Source organism: Aspergillus vadensis, assembly GCF_003184925.1.
Source record: "Aspergillus vadensis CBS 113365 unplaced genomic scaffold BO88scaffold_5, whole genome shotgun sequence".
NCBI lineage: Eukaryota > Fungi > Ascomycota > Eurotiomycetes > Eurotiales > Aspergillaceae > Aspergillus > Aspergillus vadensis.
In genome coordinates, this window is record NW_020292043.1 from 1,051,577 (window position 1) to 1,068,787 (window position 17,211).

The 17,211-nt window shown below is 48.2% G+C and overlaps 8 protein-coding genes across 8 annotated transcripts; 3 read left to right on the forward strand and 5 right to left on the reverse strand.

The window, feature by feature from the left end:
• Positions 1-190: 190 nt before the first annotated feature.
• On the reverse strand, positions 191-1,593 carry BO88DRAFT_478466 (Zn(II)2Cys6 transcription factor domain-containing protein; the record flags this gene model as incomplete). Its single annotated transcript, XM_025711999.1, has 2 exons — positions 191-1,116; positions 1,182-1,593. 2 exons carry the CDS (start codon positions 1,591-1,593, stop codon positions 191-193), a joined length of 1,338 nt encoding a protein of 445 aa, XP_025565497.1.
• Positions 1,594-3,685: 2,092 nt separating this feature from the next.
• On the forward strand, positions 3,686-5,070 carry BO88DRAFT_486190 (class I SAM-dependent methyltransferase; the record flags this gene model as incomplete). The annotated part of the gene is made up of 4 exons (XM_025712402.1): positions 3,686-3,698; positions 3,788-4,173; positions 4,264-4,709; positions 5,058-5,070. 4 exons carry the CDS (start codon positions 3,686-3,688, stop codon positions 5,068-5,070), a joined length of 858 nt encoding a protein of 285 aa, XP_025565498.1.
• Positions 5,071-5,332: 262 nt separating this feature from the next.
• BO88DRAFT_486191 (MDR family MFS transporter) lies at positions 5,333-7,420 on the reverse strand. Its single transcript, XM_025712403.1, has 4 exons — positions 7,097-7,420; positions 6,134-7,028; positions 5,612-6,072; positions 5,333-5,547 (listed from the first exon to the last, which is right to left on the reverse strand). Exons 1-4 carry the CDS (start codon positions 7,331-7,333, stop codon positions 5,431-5,433), a joined length of 1,710 nt encoding a protein of 569 aa, XP_025565499.1. The 5' UTR covers positions 7,334-7,420; the 3' UTR covers positions 5,333-5,430.
• A 1,811-nt stretch (positions 7,421-9,231) lies between these two features.
• BO88DRAFT_486192 (uncharacterized protein) lies at positions 9,232-10,299 on the forward strand (the record flags this gene model as incomplete). The annotated part of the gene is made up of 2 exons (XM_025712404.1): positions 9,232-9,988; positions 10,057-10,299. Exons 1-2 carry the CDS (start codon positions 9,665-9,667, stop codon positions 10,297-10,299), a joined length of 567 nt encoding a protein of 188 aa, XP_025565500.1. The 5' UTR covers positions 9,232-9,664.
• A 594-nt stretch (positions 10,300-10,893) lies between these two features.
• BO88DRAFT_239138 (uncharacterized protein) lies at positions 10,894-12,255 on the reverse strand. The gene is made up of 3 exons (XM_025702116.1): positions 12,058-12,255; positions 11,048-11,985; positions 10,894-10,964 (listed from the first exon to the last, which is right to left on the reverse strand). The coding sequence occupies exon 2, from the start codon at positions 11,982-11,984 to the stop codon at positions 11,127-11,129; it is 858 nt and encodes a 285-aa protein (XP_025565501.1). The 5' UTR covers position 11,985; positions 12,058-12,255; the 3' UTR covers positions 10,894-10,964; positions 11,048-11,126.
• Positions 12,256-12,822: 567 nt separating this feature from the next.
• On the reverse strand, positions 12,823-14,399 carry BO88DRAFT_451392 (uncharacterized protein; the record flags this gene model as incomplete). The annotated part of the gene is made up of 3 exons (XM_025710632.1): positions 12,823-13,457; positions 13,507-13,769; positions 13,816-14,399. 3 exons carry the CDS (start codon positions 14,397-14,399, stop codon positions 12,823-12,825), a joined length of 1,482 nt encoding a protein of 493 aa, XP_025565502.1.
• BO88DRAFT_239060 (uncharacterized protein) lies at positions 14,328-14,807 on the reverse strand. Its single transcript, XM_025702115.1, has 2 exons — positions 14,608-14,807; positions 14,328-14,540 (listed from the first exon to the last, which is right to left on the reverse strand). The coding sequence occupies exons 1-2, from the start codon at positions 14,763-14,765 to the stop codon at positions 14,423-14,425; spliced, it is 276 nt and encodes a 91-aa protein (XP_025565503.1). The 5' UTR covers positions 14,766-14,807; the 3' UTR covers positions 14,328-14,422.
• Positions 14,808-14,966: 159 nt separating this feature from the next.
• Positions 14,967-17,105, forward strand: BO88DRAFT_239181 (MFS general substrate transporter). The gene is made up of 4 exons (XM_025702117.1): positions 14,967-15,140; positions 15,205-16,093; positions 16,153-16,610; positions 16,671-17,105. Exons 1-4 carry the CDS (start codon positions 15,036-15,038, stop codon positions 16,812-16,814), a joined length of 1,596 nt encoding a protein of 531 aa, XP_025565504.1. The 5' UTR covers positions 14,967-15,035; the 3' UTR covers positions 16,815-17,105.
• The last annotated feature ends 106 nt before the right edge of the window (positions 17,106-17,211 follow it).

Consider the following 17,211-nt stretch of genomic DNA (forward strand, 5'->3'; position numbering starts at 1 on the left):
AGGGGCCATTTTCTTCGGCCTTCCTGGGAATCCATATGATACCATAGACCGTAGGTGGCACTTCAGAGTTTCTTGTAATGTATCAAGTCAAGTATGAATGTAATGTCAAGTGAAATCCCGAAGCAAGTCTTCGTAGAATCATGAAGTTCTATATACAGGATACGTAACATACTATATGCCAGTTCTTATTCTATGTATTGGCCATAACCTGCGCCAATTTCTCGAGTAGTGATGCCTCCTTTTCGGAAACCATGTTCACAGCAGCTTGTATTGAACTATTTCCCGCCGAGGAAGACGGCCGCAAACCACTGTGTGGTGTTGCTACGCGCGGTGGTCCGTCCTGTTGCTGGTATCCTGGCATCAGAAGACTTATTGCATCACGCAGCTCATGGACCATGCTAGAAATCATATAAGCTCCAACAGATGTACTCATGGCAGATTGGGCGGGAAGTTTAAAAGAACCCATGCTAATGGGGCCCAAGTTCCCGGTCTGATTCATAAGACTATCCACGGCGAGGTCCAGCACCTGCAGGGCGCAGGCATACGATGTTGCGATTTGTAGGACAGTAATGTAGTTCACCCGTAGCGGGTCGAACAGTCTGCTTTTTTTTGGAGTCGACTCACAAATGCCACGGCAGTCATCGGGTTCTTCAGGATTCACACCGGTCGGGGTACATGATGTGCCGGTTCCAGTCCCACCATTGCTTGTGTTTTGGAGATCAGGTTCGGGACAACTGCCTGCAGAGACTGGAAGGAGCTCTAGTAAATCTTTACAGGCAACGAGGACCTCGTCAAGGGCCGGTTGGTTCTCCGCGTGAGGACCACTGGCGCATGCTAATAAGTTGCTCAGGTGGGACTGCAACCGTAAGAGCTCGTGTGCGCCGGCCGTCTTGTCGAAAGGGACCGTTTCTTTCTCGGAATCACCAAGGCCAGAGTCGGAGAAAACGGAAGTTTCTTTGGACACGTGTCGCATGCTCTCCATCTGCTGACATTCCTGGTGAGGGTATCCATGTTCTTGTCCATATCTACCGCCTCCCTGTGGGTCATCTTGGGCGACATACGCAAATTCCGGGGAGTAGAGCCTCATATCCCAGTGCAGGTTGTCACCAGGAATTGCTGGACACAATATTTAGTCCTTCATTCTAGTGCATGCAAAAGGCGTGGGGGGTCATGGGCCCTACCTTCCTGGAGGAGAACGGGATCTAGAAACCCTACCACTGGCTCAACACTGTCGGGGTTGCCAGAACTGGCACCACCAGATCTATTGTGTGCAGGTGCAGCTGCAGACGCCGGATCAACACGAGCAACAGGAATCTGCATTGCAGTAGCACCACGTGGGGTCTCGGCTTGGACAGCCCGTCGTTTGGCTTGTCTCGCATGGCTATTGCCATCGGAAGAGGCTCCCTTGTGGTTCTCAGACACCGGTCGTGGCAGTCGTGGTCGACCCATGCGCGCCGTGGTGTTGTAAACGCAGTCTATGTCGAGTCTCTCACACCGGTCGCACCGACCTTCGGGCCCACAGGTGCGAGTGCATCGATTCTTCAGCTCGTGGCAGCGGTCGCACGCCGCGCGGAGCTTGCGTTCACTGTTCATTATCTTGTGGTTGCAATGAGATCATCTACCTGATCATGAACGAAGTGTGTGGACAAAGCGTATTATGTTTTCTTAAATTGGCTGACACTGTGACCAAAAGATAACATTGGGGACCTGGTACACTTTAAGAGTTCAGTCAAATAGATACGTTAATGTCACAGGTCTCTTTAATCCATGTTCATTGTAGGGACTAGCTGGTACAGCCTTCTGATTAGCACATGGCCATCCAATTCGCTTAGACTGGACTTGTGTTGGGAGAAAATCCCCTGTTAGAGGGATGACAGGGGTTCGAATCCGTGGTGTTAGGAGTCCTCCGGTAGGACTAACTAGCTGTTCACTCGGTACTCCTAAGCTGATCTAGATTCTCGGCCGGTTGCCGCTTAATTGCACACTTCACTTCGGATGTTGGTAGATGTCAAGCCAGCCACTAGTACGAAAGTATAGAACCAGTCGATCTTGAAAGCGGCGGAAGGGCCCGGGCCTTGCCCATCCAACCATCCCCCCTCATCCTTATCTCGTAGTTCAAGTTGATTCCACTAGTTATGTAGTGGTTGGAGCGCCAACTAACAAATATCAATATAGTCTTTCGCAAGCACTCGGAGCCCCACATGGTACAAGCGGGCGAACAAGCTCTGTAACTCGGGCTTATTTCAACAAGGACCATCATGCCACTTATTCTAGCAAGTCTCAGGAGGCAACCGAGTGGTGATCTACTACTACTACATAAACTTGGCCATCTTTGTTCTGTATGTCTTGGGGGGTAACTTGGTAAACAGCCCTGAAGAGTATTTCCCGGGAACTTGATTTGATTCGTGCATTTGTCTTGTGTTCTCTTTTTGACTGTTCTTACCCGCTTTCGTCTCACCTCAGCAGTTTGCGTGGTAGCCTGAGAGGTGATTACAGATATGAACGCTGAATTGAGTTTGGTGGTGGTCCTCGAAGCGGGTCTGGCGACAGTAGCCAAAGCACATCATATCCTACTAGACTGAAAGGGCCACAGAGAATAAAATCTGTCGTAAATCTTTCTCCTATTTGCTGGTGCTAGGTCGAGAGTCTAATCCCAGACGGGCAATTTGTACCATGCGGTAGACTACAATCAAGTGGGGGCCAGAAAGTCATTGCCTAACCGCCCTATCCAGTCTATATTAAGTGCATGCTACTGACTGCTGCCCCAACAACTCATCTGATTTGACCAGTAAGAATCCCAATCGAGGCTACCGCCCACGGTGGCTTTGCAATAGTATTATCATCTACTGTCTACGGTAAACAAGGGTACCTAGGTAATCCTTCGGGGAAGTTCCGGCCAATCTGTTGAATTATTGCGGTTCGCAGATCGTTGGATCTCCCTTACCCCGCTTCGGGTGAGATGGCCCTAACTTCCCGTCCGTCGGAAGACACAAGGCCGTGGAAATTAACAGATATCTACTGCGTAAAGAATGCCAATCTTCTGAGTCCGCTCCGTACGTCATTCTCTTGGTTCTAAGAAACCGAGTTGAGGGCCCCCCTGCAAGCACTCATAACTCCGGGTGAACTCTTACATCTCAGCCTCTTCTGTGGCTTTGTGAGGGCTGTGCGTAATACAAAGTACACCCGTCCCCGTCCCCATCATCGCCAGATTGAAATAAGGATCAACGCTTGATCGTCCAAAGGGGTTGGTCCAAGTGGTGTGGCGAGGATGGTCCAGTGGGGCCGTTTGGCAATGCCATTGTCCCCGTTGTTTCATTGTCGCAGCTGCACATGGTCTTACCGGCGCAGTGAGAAGTCAGCGGGTAATGTCTTAAGGCTCTCATCTAGGCTTATTTTGTGTCGCCGTCTGCAGCCCCATGCCGGGTTCCTCAAATGCGGCCCATCACACGGAGACTATTCTATATGTCTCCTACTCACCGCTGCCGGGATGCAAAAGTCACCACCGGCCACATGAACTTATGAACAGAGCGATATAATATATCACCTGACATGCATGCAGAGAGCTACATTGGTAAATTTTCAATGAACCGGACGCTTAACGTATCATAATGCCCATTCCCCAAACCTTCGGAGCATGAACCAGGCTGTCGCATCCAGAATCACGTAGTGTGTTCCATCACTCAAAATGACAGTGACAAGTTGGTTATCCGTCCAGCAATTCCGTCCCCCTGGGGATGCAATAATAGAACCCGCTAACATGACAGCCGCGTGTTTTATCTGTTGACAGCAACCCCCGATGACTGGAAAAAGAAAGCATCCAGCTACAAATCCATGACCGGCGGGCTTAATGTGAAACCCATTACTGTGATGCTGGAATGTCTGAACTCGCGCTTCCCACTCGCCTCCGCATCCGGAATTTTAGATGATGGGTGCGGACCCGGTCCCATAATGACTCGGATTATCGAGGAGTTTGGAGATCATCTTCCGGCCGAGTGTACCCTGATGTGCTCTGATTTTGCATCTGCGATGGTTGATCAGGTTCAAGCAGCGAAAGCACGCTATGTTGCAGACCATTCAGAGTCAATTTGGGGCCGTGTGAGGACCGAGGTCCTAGATTGTATGGATTTAGCTACTGTTGGAGATGGAGAGATGAGCCATGTTGCGGCTGGTTGGGTATGTATCACTAGCCTTGACGACAATGAATACCTCCTAACAGTATTTTTTTTTGTTGTTGTTTACCTCTGTACACTAATCGAACACTAGTCCTTTTTCAACGCCAGCATTCCCCAAAAGGCCCTCTCTGAGTCGCTACGCGTCCTCCAGCCCGGCGGTGTGTTAGCCGCCTCATCGTGGGCCGAAACCGATTGGCTTAGAATCCTGCGGACTATCACGAAGATTGACCCGGCGCGCAGCCCGCCATCCATTCCTGCCGAGTGGGCGCACGCAGGCAATTTAGCCGCGCAGTTGGAAGTTGCGGGATTCCGCGATGTCGAGGTTCATGAGGTCGCTGTTGATATACCGTTCCGGTCATATGCGTCATTTGTGGATGTGATGATGACCCGAGTGACTCAGATGATGACGGCCAGTCAGGACTTGGATGAGGAGCAGAAGGCTTCGTTGAGGGTGCTGATGATGGACGAGATGAGGGGTTTGTGTCCAACTGAGCCTGGAACTCTTAAGGCCATTTCTCTGGTTGCTGTTGGGATGAAGTAGTTGATCACTTGGTTGCGTTCATTTCTGATGAATATATATAGTAAAACAAATGAGATTGAAATAAAACGAAATCAAAACTTGGATACTAGATGCTGTACAAGCATTTTTATAACTAACCCATCTCCTCTCTATATATTATTATATACCTTCATACCACCAAGACATTGAAAATTCTCAATACGACGTAGTATAATGATTAAGTTACTGTCGTATGTTATATATCTCCAGCCGCCAGCAAGTTCACGAGTTCACATTCCCCGTGACATAATCATATTCCAGAATCGGGCAATATAATTGATGGTGTACCTTAAACATTCTGAGTAAATTGCTACTAATTAAACTAGCTATTATGGCTGAGCGATACATCGGCAATAACAGGTGCAGCGAGTTGATATTAGATAGGTAACTAACTGATAGATTGCCATCCGCTAAAATCGTCAATAGACTCACGGTCGCACCATCACAAGAAGTATGGATATAGGATGTCCTCTATAGTCTAGTTAATGCTACATACTCGCCAGAGTGGTGTTGAGAATAATATTCTAATAACAGTTTCCCCGACGCCGGTAGGTCATCTATAATGTTCTTAAACATTTGTCACCTACTGCACAATTCCATAGCCCATCGCGTCTCCCTCCCTAATTTCTGGTTCTCCACGACGACATTCCTGACGCTTTCTTTTTCTGTGCCCGTCGGAACTGCGTTATATTAATATCTCTACTTATGTTCCGTCTCGGCCTCCTCCGCGTCAGCTGTCCGTTTGTCGGTAATTCTCTCCCACTTAACCCCAAAAGCAAGGAAGAACGCCGTAGCTGTAGTACCAACAGCGACATACTATTGTGACCATATCTGTTAGTCTCACTGCTACTACAATAGCCGTAGGAGAAGGCCAACTTACGAAAGTCGAAGTGATTGCGGTATTATACGCCTCCAGAACCGGGCGCAGAAGATCCGGAAAATGCTCTTCAACGGTATCACGCACATCTGCCATCCCACCCGCAGACAAAAGCGCGATCTGCTCGGAATTGAGGCCAGCATGGTCTGCCAGCTCAGGGTACAAGACAGAGCGAAACACAATACCGCCGAGAGCCTGCATGATGGTGGCGCCCAGGTATTGGAAGAACAGGTTCAGGGATATCGCGACGGGCATGAGCTCCGGTTTATCGCGCACAGTGTGCTGAACAATGAGCGATGGCATTTGTTGCGCCATGCCGACACCGAGACCCTGGATGACCTGGAATCCGATCCAGTGGCTGGATGGGGTGTGGAATGCTGAGAAATGGGTGTAGAGGGCTGCGGCGGTGCACATGAAGAGAGGGCCGATGTGGAGCCACGGGTTGTAGTAGTGGATTTTTTGTGCTGTAGAAATTTGTAACGTCAGCGTCTATGTAGTTTTCGTGGCATATTTCTAGAAGGATACCTAAAAACCCAGCAAAGAGCGTGCCAACTATTTGGGAAAGCACAGAGGCCAAAACCCGAGTACCACTCTGCAACGGAGACGCGCCTTCTACGACCTGGAACCATACTGGGAGATAGTAGTTGAGGATGCCGACAGAGCCGAAGTGGCAGAAGGAGAACAAAACACTAAATGTGACTGTCCGTCTGGAGACGACATTTCCCGGTACCATGGCACCCTCGCCTTTATAGCCCTCCCACGAGACGAAGATGATAAAAGCCACACCGGACCCCACGAACAGCCCGATCGTTGTCGCTGAGTTCCAAGCCTCCTTCGTACCACCCCACATCATAGCAAGAAGCAGCATGAAGACAGCCGGAACAAATATGGCACATCCAATGAGATCCAGGTCCAGGATTCGCTGCGCAACTGTTTTATTGCGCTGTATCGACGGAGGTTTGAAGAGAAAAAGCATAGAGAGCAGCGTCAGAGCACCGGGGGGAAGGTTCACCCAAAAACACCACCGCCAGGTCGTGTCTTGTGTGAACGCGCCGCCAATAACAGGAGCTAGAATTAGCCCCATGGCGAAGCAGCTGCTGCATATGCCTAGCAACAATGGTTTTGATTTTTCGGGAGAAACAGTGAGCACAATGACGAAGCCGCCACTTGCGACACCAGATGCTCCAATACCTGCAATTGCGCGACCGACGATGAAGGCGTTGCTATTGGGCGCGAAACCACAAACAAGGCTGCCGACCATGAATATAGAGAAGAAGGATATATAGATCCATCGAAGAGGAAACGATGAACTTAGCTTTCCTGCTAGCGGAGTCAATGCGCACGTCGTGAGCGAGTAGGCAGCCGGATACCAGGCTAATTGTGCCGTATCGTGAAAGTCAGATGTGATAGATGGGATGGCCTATCCGGAGGGTCAGATAATTTCAGGTTGAATCTTGTCGGAATGACACGAGGGATTGGCAGTAGTACAGTTGCGATGACAAAAATATCCAAGGACATGAGGAACGCGCCAAAGCATATGCCCACAAAAATGGCAAATAGCTTGAATCCGTGCATGGCGTGTGGATTCGCCTCCATTTCTGGGACGTCAGGCTCAGCCTCTGTGCTTGGGCCATGCTGGTCGTAAACCTGAGCAGGGCTGTCGGCATCGTCCTCATCCTCCGGTTTAGTGGCTATCCTGGCATCGTTTGGAGCAGGTGCAGCCATAATGGAATTCTGGATGTTGGTTCATGAAACGAGAGGGGCAAAATACTTCAGGTAATTAGGCAAATGAGTCAGTTTGGCAGACTTGGGTTACCGCACGGAATGGTGTTGGACCGGCGACATTTCACTTTGGCCTTTGGAAATAAGTCGCCGGTTCGAACAATACACCCCTGCTTAGCCGCATCTCGGAACAAGCTAGTATTTTGAGAAAAGTACTATTTTGAAGCCGAAGTGGTTGTCGTGCAGCTCTCAATGGCATGAGGTACAGCATACATGCTCGTATCTTAATAAAGAGATAGCGGGTATTGAGTATTACGCTAAAGTTCACGTTTAGGCTATGAAGAAATCTCGATTCCCTCTTGAAGTACTCCGTTGCCATCCAAACATGTCTCGCTTTGATTTCTTTGATCTCCACAATCGAGGGCCCTCTCGGCCAATCAGTACTAGTGATGCGCCCCACCCCTAAGGCCAAACCATTGAGCAATCATCAGTAAATGGACCTGGACAACCTACTTATATTTATCTTCCATAAGGTTATTGAAGCTACGGGAATCCGGCGGGACTGGGTTGACTCATTTCCCTACCCCGGTTATACCACATGGAGGTCCCCGCCTATTAGACTGTAAAACAGGGCTCTTACTACTACAACAATGGCGGCTTTAGCGTTAATGTAAGTCACCGCTCGGTATACTAGGAGTGTCTTTTCTATATATATATTGCACTATTATCACGACCTCTATCTATCAGATATGATACACTGTCATATTATAAACGAATTCTAGCATGCTGAGGATGTGGACCAGCATGGATCGGCTAAATCAGGAATACAGAGATAGAAATTGTAAGCACCGTGACCTATCTAGAGATGTTTAGATTTTCCAATACTCATCTCCAAGCAAAAGGATCCACGAATACAACGGTAACATGATCATACATGTTTCATAAAAGGGAGTTAACCGAGACACTAAAGACGAAGTACTACCTCTTAATGTTGCCCTTGGTAGGTTATTGAACTCTGAAAACCTCTGCAACATGTTATTTTCCGCTTTATCCCGCGTTCATAAATTCATACCACAAGGCGAAATATCACTAACAGGGCCATGCGGCTTTGGGTGCGACCAGAGCAATTGTCAAGGCAGAAGCCAGGGTTGGTATCCTTAACCATTAACGCTGTAAAGGACCGGGTCAAGAGGTCCATGTATGGTCTTCTTATCCAAGTAACATGCTAGGTCTATTAGATATGTACTACTTTCACAGCTTGATTAATCCAGCACAAAGGCTATTATGCCTAGTCACTGCGTGTCTTCCGCTATTCCCTTGACTCGTGCAATGGCTAACCCACATATAGTTGTATTATCCTGCACGCTTACCTTTCCATATCTGATATATGTGATCGACCCCCAGAAGGATTTGCAACGGGTATGGACATGCGTTGAGGATAAAGATAATGTCGGATTCACTTTGAGCATGAACTCACGCATTGAAATCAATCATGATTAACAGCTCTTTTTATAAAAACACCCCTTATGAAGACGCTTCCTATGCTAGTAGCATGGCTGACGATGTCGCTTCCATATTTTATTCAAACAAAGATGATTATGATGTTTAATTGTGTCGTAGAAGGCCAAGCTGAAGGTACACGTTGAGACTGGCGGATAAAGAAGATGACCTGTACCGATATTCCAAAACCAGTTCTATGCGAGCTTACACATTAGCGGGGAAGGAATCACACATGTTAAGAGCTATGATGATAGTATAGATACTAGTCACCTTGAAACTCAGTGCATTTGTCACGCCATACCAGGAATAAGCAAATTATGTGGAGACGATCATTGCTTCTCCTCTGAAGTTCGGTAACATCAACTCCGAGCTGAACTACGGGTCTTGAAACTAGTTACCTTCAAGTTGATAGTTCATGCACTGTGATAGTGCTAAGCAGGGTGATAGCATCGCAGAATCCGGGATTTGAATGATCACGAGAGTAGCAACAGACGATTCCCACCTCATACCACATATGTTGAGCAATCAGAGCAGAACGATTCTGCGAACTATCCGGAGATAATCGGACGATCACTAACCACCTGTACAAATACGTGTTACACAGACGTTCCAAATGCCTGCATGAATGCATCCCCACATCATAACCCGCCAAAGAATTCAGACATACGGGCAACCGCATGAAATACCTCATACCAGGATTCTGTTCACTAAGTCCACACGAATATAAATAGCCACCCATTTCAAGTTCGTTTCTGAGTATACCAAAAACCAAACCCTCATACTACCACAGCGAAAGCTAGCCACTGCTGCAAGAACACGACGAATACCTACATCATGCGTTCAATGATCCCTTTTCTGGCCGCCGGCATCTCTCTCCTCGCCAACACCGCCACAGCCCTCTACTACACCCCTCTTCCAAAAGGTAACGGCTTCTTTCTGATCTACTCGGCAGATAACGACCAAGAAGCCATCGGCTGCCTTGCCACAGACGGCAAATGGACATCCGCGGAGGTCACTGGATGTGGTATCCCCTACTCTGATGGAAAGGGATACGTGGAAGGGTTTGACGGCTACCTCAGAGTGAATGCGAACCGTGTCATTACGACTGCGAAGGATGAAGCTGATGCCTCGGATTGGGGTTCATCTGCCAATGTGGACGTGAGTTATCCCACACTCCTCCTTCTTTCCCAAGGTATTGCCTGGACGTACATGTTCGAGATATGTAGCTCACTATTTCTCTCATCTCGAAGGCTCTCCCGGCAATGATTCTGGCCGATGGTGGTCAATACCTGGACTTCGGTGGTGGTGGACCCTTTTGGTATGCTGCGGCTGCTCCGTCGGGGGCGGACACGGTTGAACTGAATGCTGTGCCTATGGATGGGGATCAGGTTCAGAATGTTACGCTGTCGTGGCTGGACTATGATAGGTATAAGGCATGGAGCTCGTCTAATGATGCTGGCGAAGAATAAAGAGTGGCTGATAGGTAGGCCTTTGAAATTTTGAGGCAAATGTAGGGGGTATACATGTCATTGTGTACTTGTGATATATTTGTTGGTCAGACAGGCAGTCGCGGGCAAGTTGCAAATCGTGGTATATTGAATTCATGGTGTTTCGATAACTCACTCTTTGAAAGTATTGAGGTAATCGTATTACGCGAACATTAGGCGAGCCCTTGAAGCGGCAGACTGGACTGAGCCGGGCCGCGTTCAAGCCTTGAGAGTATTTCACTAGGCCTCAATGCCATGACATAGGTACCTGACTAAATCCCCCAACCTCTCAACCTTTTGCCACCCCTTGGCATTGTTCAACTTGTTGGTTGTGTCTGCAAAGAGACGATACACAGGAAGCTGTTTCAAATCTTCTGGCTCCTCTGACCCATGTGATCTGGCAATGTTTCTCAATGCGATCTGCATGTTCTTGTGTATACGAAGGTTCTTTGCCAAGAATCTATCACAATCGCGCGGTTTTATCTCTTGACATGCACGCAAGGTGAATAGTCACCTGTATTGGTGTAAAGAATCTTACTGTGTGAGAAGGTGGAGTACGATGCGGGCTATGCGTTCTCGGTTGATAGGTCTCTGTCCAGTGTGACTAGTATGGGTCGGGGCGAATGCAGGGTATGCCAGCAATGGTTCTGGAGGACTGTATGTAAATTTTTACACACCCAAGAGATGTGGCGCTGCAAAGCTGCTCGAAGGACAGTGGGTATCATTGTACCTAGAATATGCTGAAACTTTCATCCAGAATACTTCCACGATGTCCAATAAATCATGGGACATGTGTGCATCGAAGGGCACTACCCTCCAGGCCTCTCGTTCATTGCTGGTAATTCAGCCGGGTATCCTCCATCTGGTGGTATTTTATATTTCCCTGGTCCCGGCATGGGATAGTACGTATCAGCTGGTAATTCCGCCGTAAATCCTTGCTTAGGATCCTGCCGATACTGCTGCGCAAAGGCATAGGGCGTCTGTGAAGTCATCGACTCCGACCGCGAATACTCACTCGGCGACATGGGCACCTGATATGACGATCGTCGGGACCGTTCATCCGACTGCATCATAACGGCGGTGTGTGTCCGATCTGCTGGGTTATACGTCCTGAGCACCCCGTCTTCCATGATACCATGTAAGACACCTGCGTCGAGGAGTTCGGCTTTCTTGATCAAGCGATCCACTAATACTTTGGATGCGGCGCGCAGCTGGCTCTTCACGAACGAAATCAGCGTTATATTGCATTCGATCTCGACGTCTTCGCGCAGACACAGTCCTCCTTTATTATTCCTCATGGACTCTGTAACTGCGAGCTCAAGTGACGGGTCATTGTTTGGGTCCTCCACAATGCGATATGTGTTGCGCAGATCAACGCCCATGGGTGCGTAGGTGTGGGTTTTCAGCCCCCAGGGTTCGTCGTGGAAGCAGCCTCTGAAGCTAATTGTGCCGGGGACGTAGCGCACTCGCTCAGTAATCTCGTACCATGTTGAGTAGTACTCGTCTGCTGGAGCGTTGCGTGGGGCTTTGATGGGGTGGTGGGAGATGACGAGGGGGTTGAGGGAGATGATCTCGCCGTGGCTGTGGAGGATGTCGATGGCTAGTTGACGGGGGATATTGGAGGGGAGGGGGATAGTGTTGGTGTAGACTTCTTTCTTGCGAAGCATTCTGGTGAATTGCCGTCAGTTGGGGACTGTGGTCGTGAAGATGCAGGGCAAGGTGGTAGGGAGGTGCGCAGACTATGGTGGTGATGATGATGACGAGAAAGTTGTTGATGCCTGCGTGGAAGAAGAAGTGGGGGTCAGCCGACCTCGTATTCGGCAGCTCAACCCAGAGTTTATCATGACGGACCAATGTGAGCCATCAGAGCGGAGGCAGAGACAGGAGTAAGCAACAAGGTGATTGTTCGCCTAGCAGGTTGATCTTTGACTTAGTATACCTAGGATCAACATAGTATATAAAGGGTAAGTAATTCGCGAGAGTGTATTCATTCAGCTCCTGGGCATTCAGTGACCGTGTATCGCTGCCATGACAGTAGATAGTATGCTTTGGTAGTGTTTCAAAGGGCCATAGGCCATGTTCAATAAGGTATTGCTATAGGGGAAAGTCAATTGTTGGCTTTAAACTCCCAATGAACTATGGAATCAAATGACTCTAACGGGTTAGACTCAGAAGTGGGGGGCCTGGAGAATCACTTACCAAGTCAAGATTCTGCCTTGTCGGTTCAATGTTTCTCCCCTCCGAAAGTATCCCGCACTCGTTGATTCCTGGAAGACCAATGGTTATTACACCACCAAAGAATAAACTTGTTCAAGCAGTAACTTCGAGCCTTCTAGTCCGTGCAGTCGCTATAGCCCCCTTATGTTTTGTTTTGCGGCACTTCCTTCCCTTCATTCCGAGGGGGTCTGAAGCTTCTGTTGCGATATATTAGTCCGTTGGATCAGGCATGCACCCTTCCCTTTCAGTCGGTCATAATATATCATTCAGTGGAATGGTTCTTAAAATTCAAGTCTCGTTGAATGAATGTACGGCTAATTGCTGCTCCACTGGAATCCCTCCTATCCATGTCAGATCTTGTAGCATCTGGTGCCATACTGTAGCATCCCAATCTTCGGTCACAGCAGACTCTGTGACTAGAGGGGAATCTTCATGTACTGGCTCCGGCAATGGATTGGTGTTCTCAACTTCCTGTTTGTCTGATATTTCTTCATGAAGTTGCATTTCTTTAGACCGTGTGCGACTTTTTTCTAGCCATGAGAGCATGGACCCGATCACTGCAAGGCAATTATCCCAGACATCGTTACCTCGTGACATCGTCTCCATCTTTTGCATAGCTGCAAGGCCGAGGTTGTGGATGTCTCTGCTATGGACATCGAGTGACTTGTCTTCCGTTGCCGCATCCGGAAGCAAGCTCAACTTCGACAGAACAAGAAGGCCGTACCAGATAGAGGTGTAGCTGAACATAGGGAGATTAGGTGCGACTGAGGTCGGTGTTGCGAGGAATACTGTCACAATGTTGAATGCGGAACGCGCAATACGAAGCAGCCGACGTTGATTATACTGGTGATGGCTATCCCTTTGGCTAAGTGCATGCCCGAGAACAATTGCGGGAATTGCATTCAGCTCCAATCGCAGCGCCCCTATTGAAGTAAGTAAATGCATAAGCTAAACAGTGTCAGGTAAACATACAGGTATTACACTTTTTGTTCTGTAGGAAAAGCTGCTCTATTTGATTCTCAAGTACGTCAATAGACCGGAATAGTTCGTCCTTATTTATTGCGTGAGTAGGGTAATCGACCTCTAGCTCTGATTTTCGAGCAAGCAATTGGATCTCAATCAGTGCTTTGATATACTGGTCACTGGGATACTCTGCTCTCTGCCCTAAGCGTTCAGCACAATGATTGACCCAGTCCGTATGCTTCATGTTCAGCTGTCGCCGAAATATTGAGGCCCTTATTGCGTTAGTAGATAACCCCGTACCGATTGCGAAAGTCTCACTTGGAACATAGATAATAGCAACCTAAGAATGCGCGCTGCCCGTCAGGGGTCAGATGGAGCACTTGTACCCCCTGAGAACCCTCCATGTCTTCCCCATGGCCATAAATGTGTCGCATTCTAAAATTGTCGTATCTGTCAAGCCCCAAGTCAACAACGATAGCCATAGCCATCTGAAGAAGCATATACACCTGGGTATGGTAGTTGCGCCAATGATAATGAGACCATGCGATATGAACCAACAAGCCACGAAGTATGTCCATGTCCCTCTCCATATTCATCATTATACGGGTTGATATAACAGATCGAACTTCCAATTCGAACTTTTGCTGGAGAGCGGGCTTGTGCTCGAGACAAGCTGTCATTATGCATAATAAGAGAAACGGAGACTTCTCACGCAATTTACCAAAGTTTGCTTCATCTATAGGGACGAATGGGAACAGAGGCATCAAGTCTGTGCGGAATTTCAGGAGGAGCTCTTCACCTTCCGCGATATTGAGAAGTTCCCTATCAATGAAATCGTTGCGCCATTTGGGCTTGGGGCTTACAGAACAGGATTTCGTTGCTGATACGGGCGTCAGGTTCATTCCTGAGCCCTATTGAAGAAAAGTTAATGTATAAGATTTCGGGGGGGGCAAGGGCTGGATCTGTTCGGAGATACCTTATCAGCGTGCACTTGAGCAGCAAGTCTGTCGACCTGGTGCTGAATGGTATCGATGCGGTTATTTCTGGATACAGGAGTACAATGTTACCCAACAGCCTGCACCGGCAAAATGTAAGTAGTCATGGGCGAACCTGATGCTTGTATTCCTGAGCGAGCCGTCTGGGAAAGTACAGTGGCGATCAAGTCTCGCACATCGCTGACATCGTCCATTGTCAACTAAGACACATTTGGCTTTCAATTGGATACATCGTATACACGCATGCCGTCTTGACGGGCTTTTTGAATGCATTGCACTCTGCGTTGAGAAATACTTTGGTATAGGGTGGTGAATGACTGTGAAGTAGAGTGTCGGAGACAGACAATGACGGCGCGGATCGGAGTCGGCCTCGAGTCGGTCACGGGGCCGGAACCGGCGCCGGCCTACCCTAACAGTAGACTACCCAATTCAGTAACTCTCAGGAAACAGGCTTAGCATACAAGTTGATTGCCATGAACACCAAATCTATCGCTTTACTCATGATCAGTCTTCTTCCTGATATCTTCAAACTCACCTGACGCAATGTCCAGAACACAGGCCGTTGGTTCTGTGAAGCTGTACAGCATCTTGGCCGGCATCATGATAGCCACTTTCCTGATATCATTGGATGTTTCTATCATTGCTACTGTAAGCTCACTAAAAACTGCTCCTTTCATTTTGATTCTTCTGGTAATTAATATCGTTTCTCAAGGCCATTCCCTCGATATCGACTCAATTCCATGCTACGACAGACATCGGCTGGTATGGAGCTACCTATCCACTCACGATGTGCGCTCTTCAACCTATCAGTGGCAAGCTCTCTTCGTTGCTGTCATTGCGATGGACATACCTTTCTTTCTATAGCATATTCCTTCTAGGATCTCTGATATGTGGTGTGGCAAGCAGTTCCAAGATGTTCATAGTTGGAAGAGCAGTTTCTGGTGCTGGAGGGTCTGGGGTAGTATCGGGTGGTCTCTCTGTCATTGCGTTGATAACAACTCCGGAGCAGCGCCCCCTGTTCACTGGTCTGGTGACATCTCTCTATGCTTTTGGGACTGTTGTCGCCCCAATCGTCGGAGGCGCTCTAGCTGAGCATACCTGGAGGTGGTGTTTTCTCATCAACCTTCCAGCAGGAGCAGTGACTGTCGTGACGTTGCTTTTGTTTTTCCATCCTCCTCAAAACACTGGGATACAAGGTGTGCCCTTCTTGAAACAACTTGATTTAATCGGATGCGCTCTCTTCATACCCTCCGTCATAATGGTGATGTTGGCGTTGCAGTGGGGCGGTGATGAATATTCCTGGGATTCGGCGACCGTGGTCGGACTTTTTGTCGGCTTTGCCGTGACGATGACAATCTTCATCTTCTGGGAGTGTTACATGGGCTATGAGGCTATGGTCCCCATTGTACTTCTCTGGGGCAGGTCCACAATGCTTAGTCTTGCATTTGCCTTTTTGTTTCTGGGTTCCTTCGTCATTCCGGTCTACTATCTACCGGAATGGTTTCAGATCGTCAAGTCAGCAAGCCCTATCCGCAGCGGAGTCATGCTTCTACCTTCGGTGTGCACTCAGGTTTTTGGTTCTCTTGTCTGTGGGATCTCAGGTAAACACAGAATTATTTACTTCGTCTATGTACATTCTACTGACGCTTTATAACTATAGCCAAGCACCTCAGATATTACAATCCGTGGCTCCTGGTGGGCTCTGTCTTTCTCTGCATCGCCAACGGTCTATATACGACACTCACTGCATCCTCACCATCTGCTTCTTGGATTGGTTATCAGATCTTTCAGGGCCTGGGATGTGGATTTGCAGCCCAGATCCCCTTGCTTACAGCTCAGCTTGTATTGAAGGACAGACCGCGGTACATTCCAGTTGGAATAGCGACTGTCCTCTTCACGCAATACTTTGGAAGTGCAGTAATGCAAAGCATAGGAGGCGCTATCTTCCAGAACGAGCTGAAGAAGCAGCTACAAGTTCAAGCGTCGTTAGATAATAAGCAGATCGAGATGCTTTTGAATGCTGGAACCCTAAGGGTACGGGAAGTTGCTGTGCAAGCATTTCCGGACCGCTTAGTCGATATCATCAATGGATACAATAAAGCCATCACGACTATCTTTGTGGGTTGATCCCCAATTTTCTAAAATTCTTTCATCGGGTTACTGACGATGATCATACAGTATCTTCCGATAGCGGGTAGCGCTCTCGCATTCATTCTGGCCGCTGGTATTCCATGGGTCAATACTCGCTCGGCTCAAAAAGATGATGTAGACTGTATAGAGGAAGCCGATCAACTCCAGTCTGACAAGAGTGCCAATGTGTGAGATCAACACCGTGCCTGTGGTCATGAGAAATGTCACTCTAGCAGAAATTTATTCTGTACTAGCACCTCGGACCATCAACAGGTGGTATATATTCGCACGACAATGGCATACGCACGCTACTACGTTTCACTATTCAGATACCCCTTCAAACTGTCTCACAGACGATCCTATGTTTTTGCAGGGTGTCGAGAACAAAGCAACGACAATACATTACTTCACTATATTTCTTAACAACATACTCCTTGAAAGTGTCGGAAGTTCGTTTTCCCGATGACAAAATCACGTGACTGTCAATTTTATTGGTTCACAGAAGTCGACCGCATTAACATTAATATACATCCTGACCTCTAATAGAGCTTTTCGCATCTATTACCCCAACAGCCATGCCCATCGGGCT

What these genes read in the sequence shown, in the direction of transcription:
- BO88DRAFT_239138 (XM_025702116.1), bottom strand. Translation starts at nt 11,984, where the DNA reads ATGCTTCGCAAGAAAGAAGTCTACACCAACACTATCCCCCTCCCCTCC.
- BO88DRAFT_486191 (XM_025712403.1), bottom strand. Translation starts at nt 7,333, where the DNA reads ATGGCTGCACCTGCTCCAAACGATGCCAGGATAGCCACTAAACCGGAG. An exon ending in ATATTTTTGTCATCGCAACT is followed by an intron (nt 7,029 to 7,096) that starts GTACTACTGCCA and finishes CCCTCCGGATAG; the next exon opens with GCCATCCCATCTATCACATC. An exon ending in GCTCTTTGCTGGGTTTTTAG is followed by an intron (nt 6,073 to 6,133) that starts GTATCCTTCTAG and finishes AAATTTCTACAG; the next exon opens with CACAAAAAATCCACTACTAC.
- BO88DRAFT_239181 (XM_025702117.1), top strand. Translation starts at nt 15,036, where the DNA reads ATGTCCAGAACACAGGCCGTTGGTTCTGTGAAGCTGTACAGCATCTTG. An exon ending in TCTTGTCTGTGGGATCTCAG is followed by an intron (nt 16,094 to 16,152) that starts GTAAACACAGAA and finishes TTATAACTATAG; the next exon opens with CCAAGCACCTCAGATATTAC. An exon ending in AAGCCATCACGACTATCTTT is followed by an intron (nt 16,611 to 16,670) that starts GTGGGTTGATCC and finishes ATGATCATACAG; the next exon opens with TATCTTCCGATAGCGGGTAG.
- BO88DRAFT_239060 (XM_025702115.1), bottom strand. Translation starts at nt 14,765, where the DNA reads ATGCATTCAAAAAGCCCGTCAAGACGGCATGCGTGTATACGATGTATC. An exon ending in CTCAGGAATACAAGCATCAG is followed by an intron (nt 14,541 to 14,607) that starts GTTCGCCCATGA and finishes TCCTGTATCCAG; the next exon opens with AAATAACCGCATCGATACCA.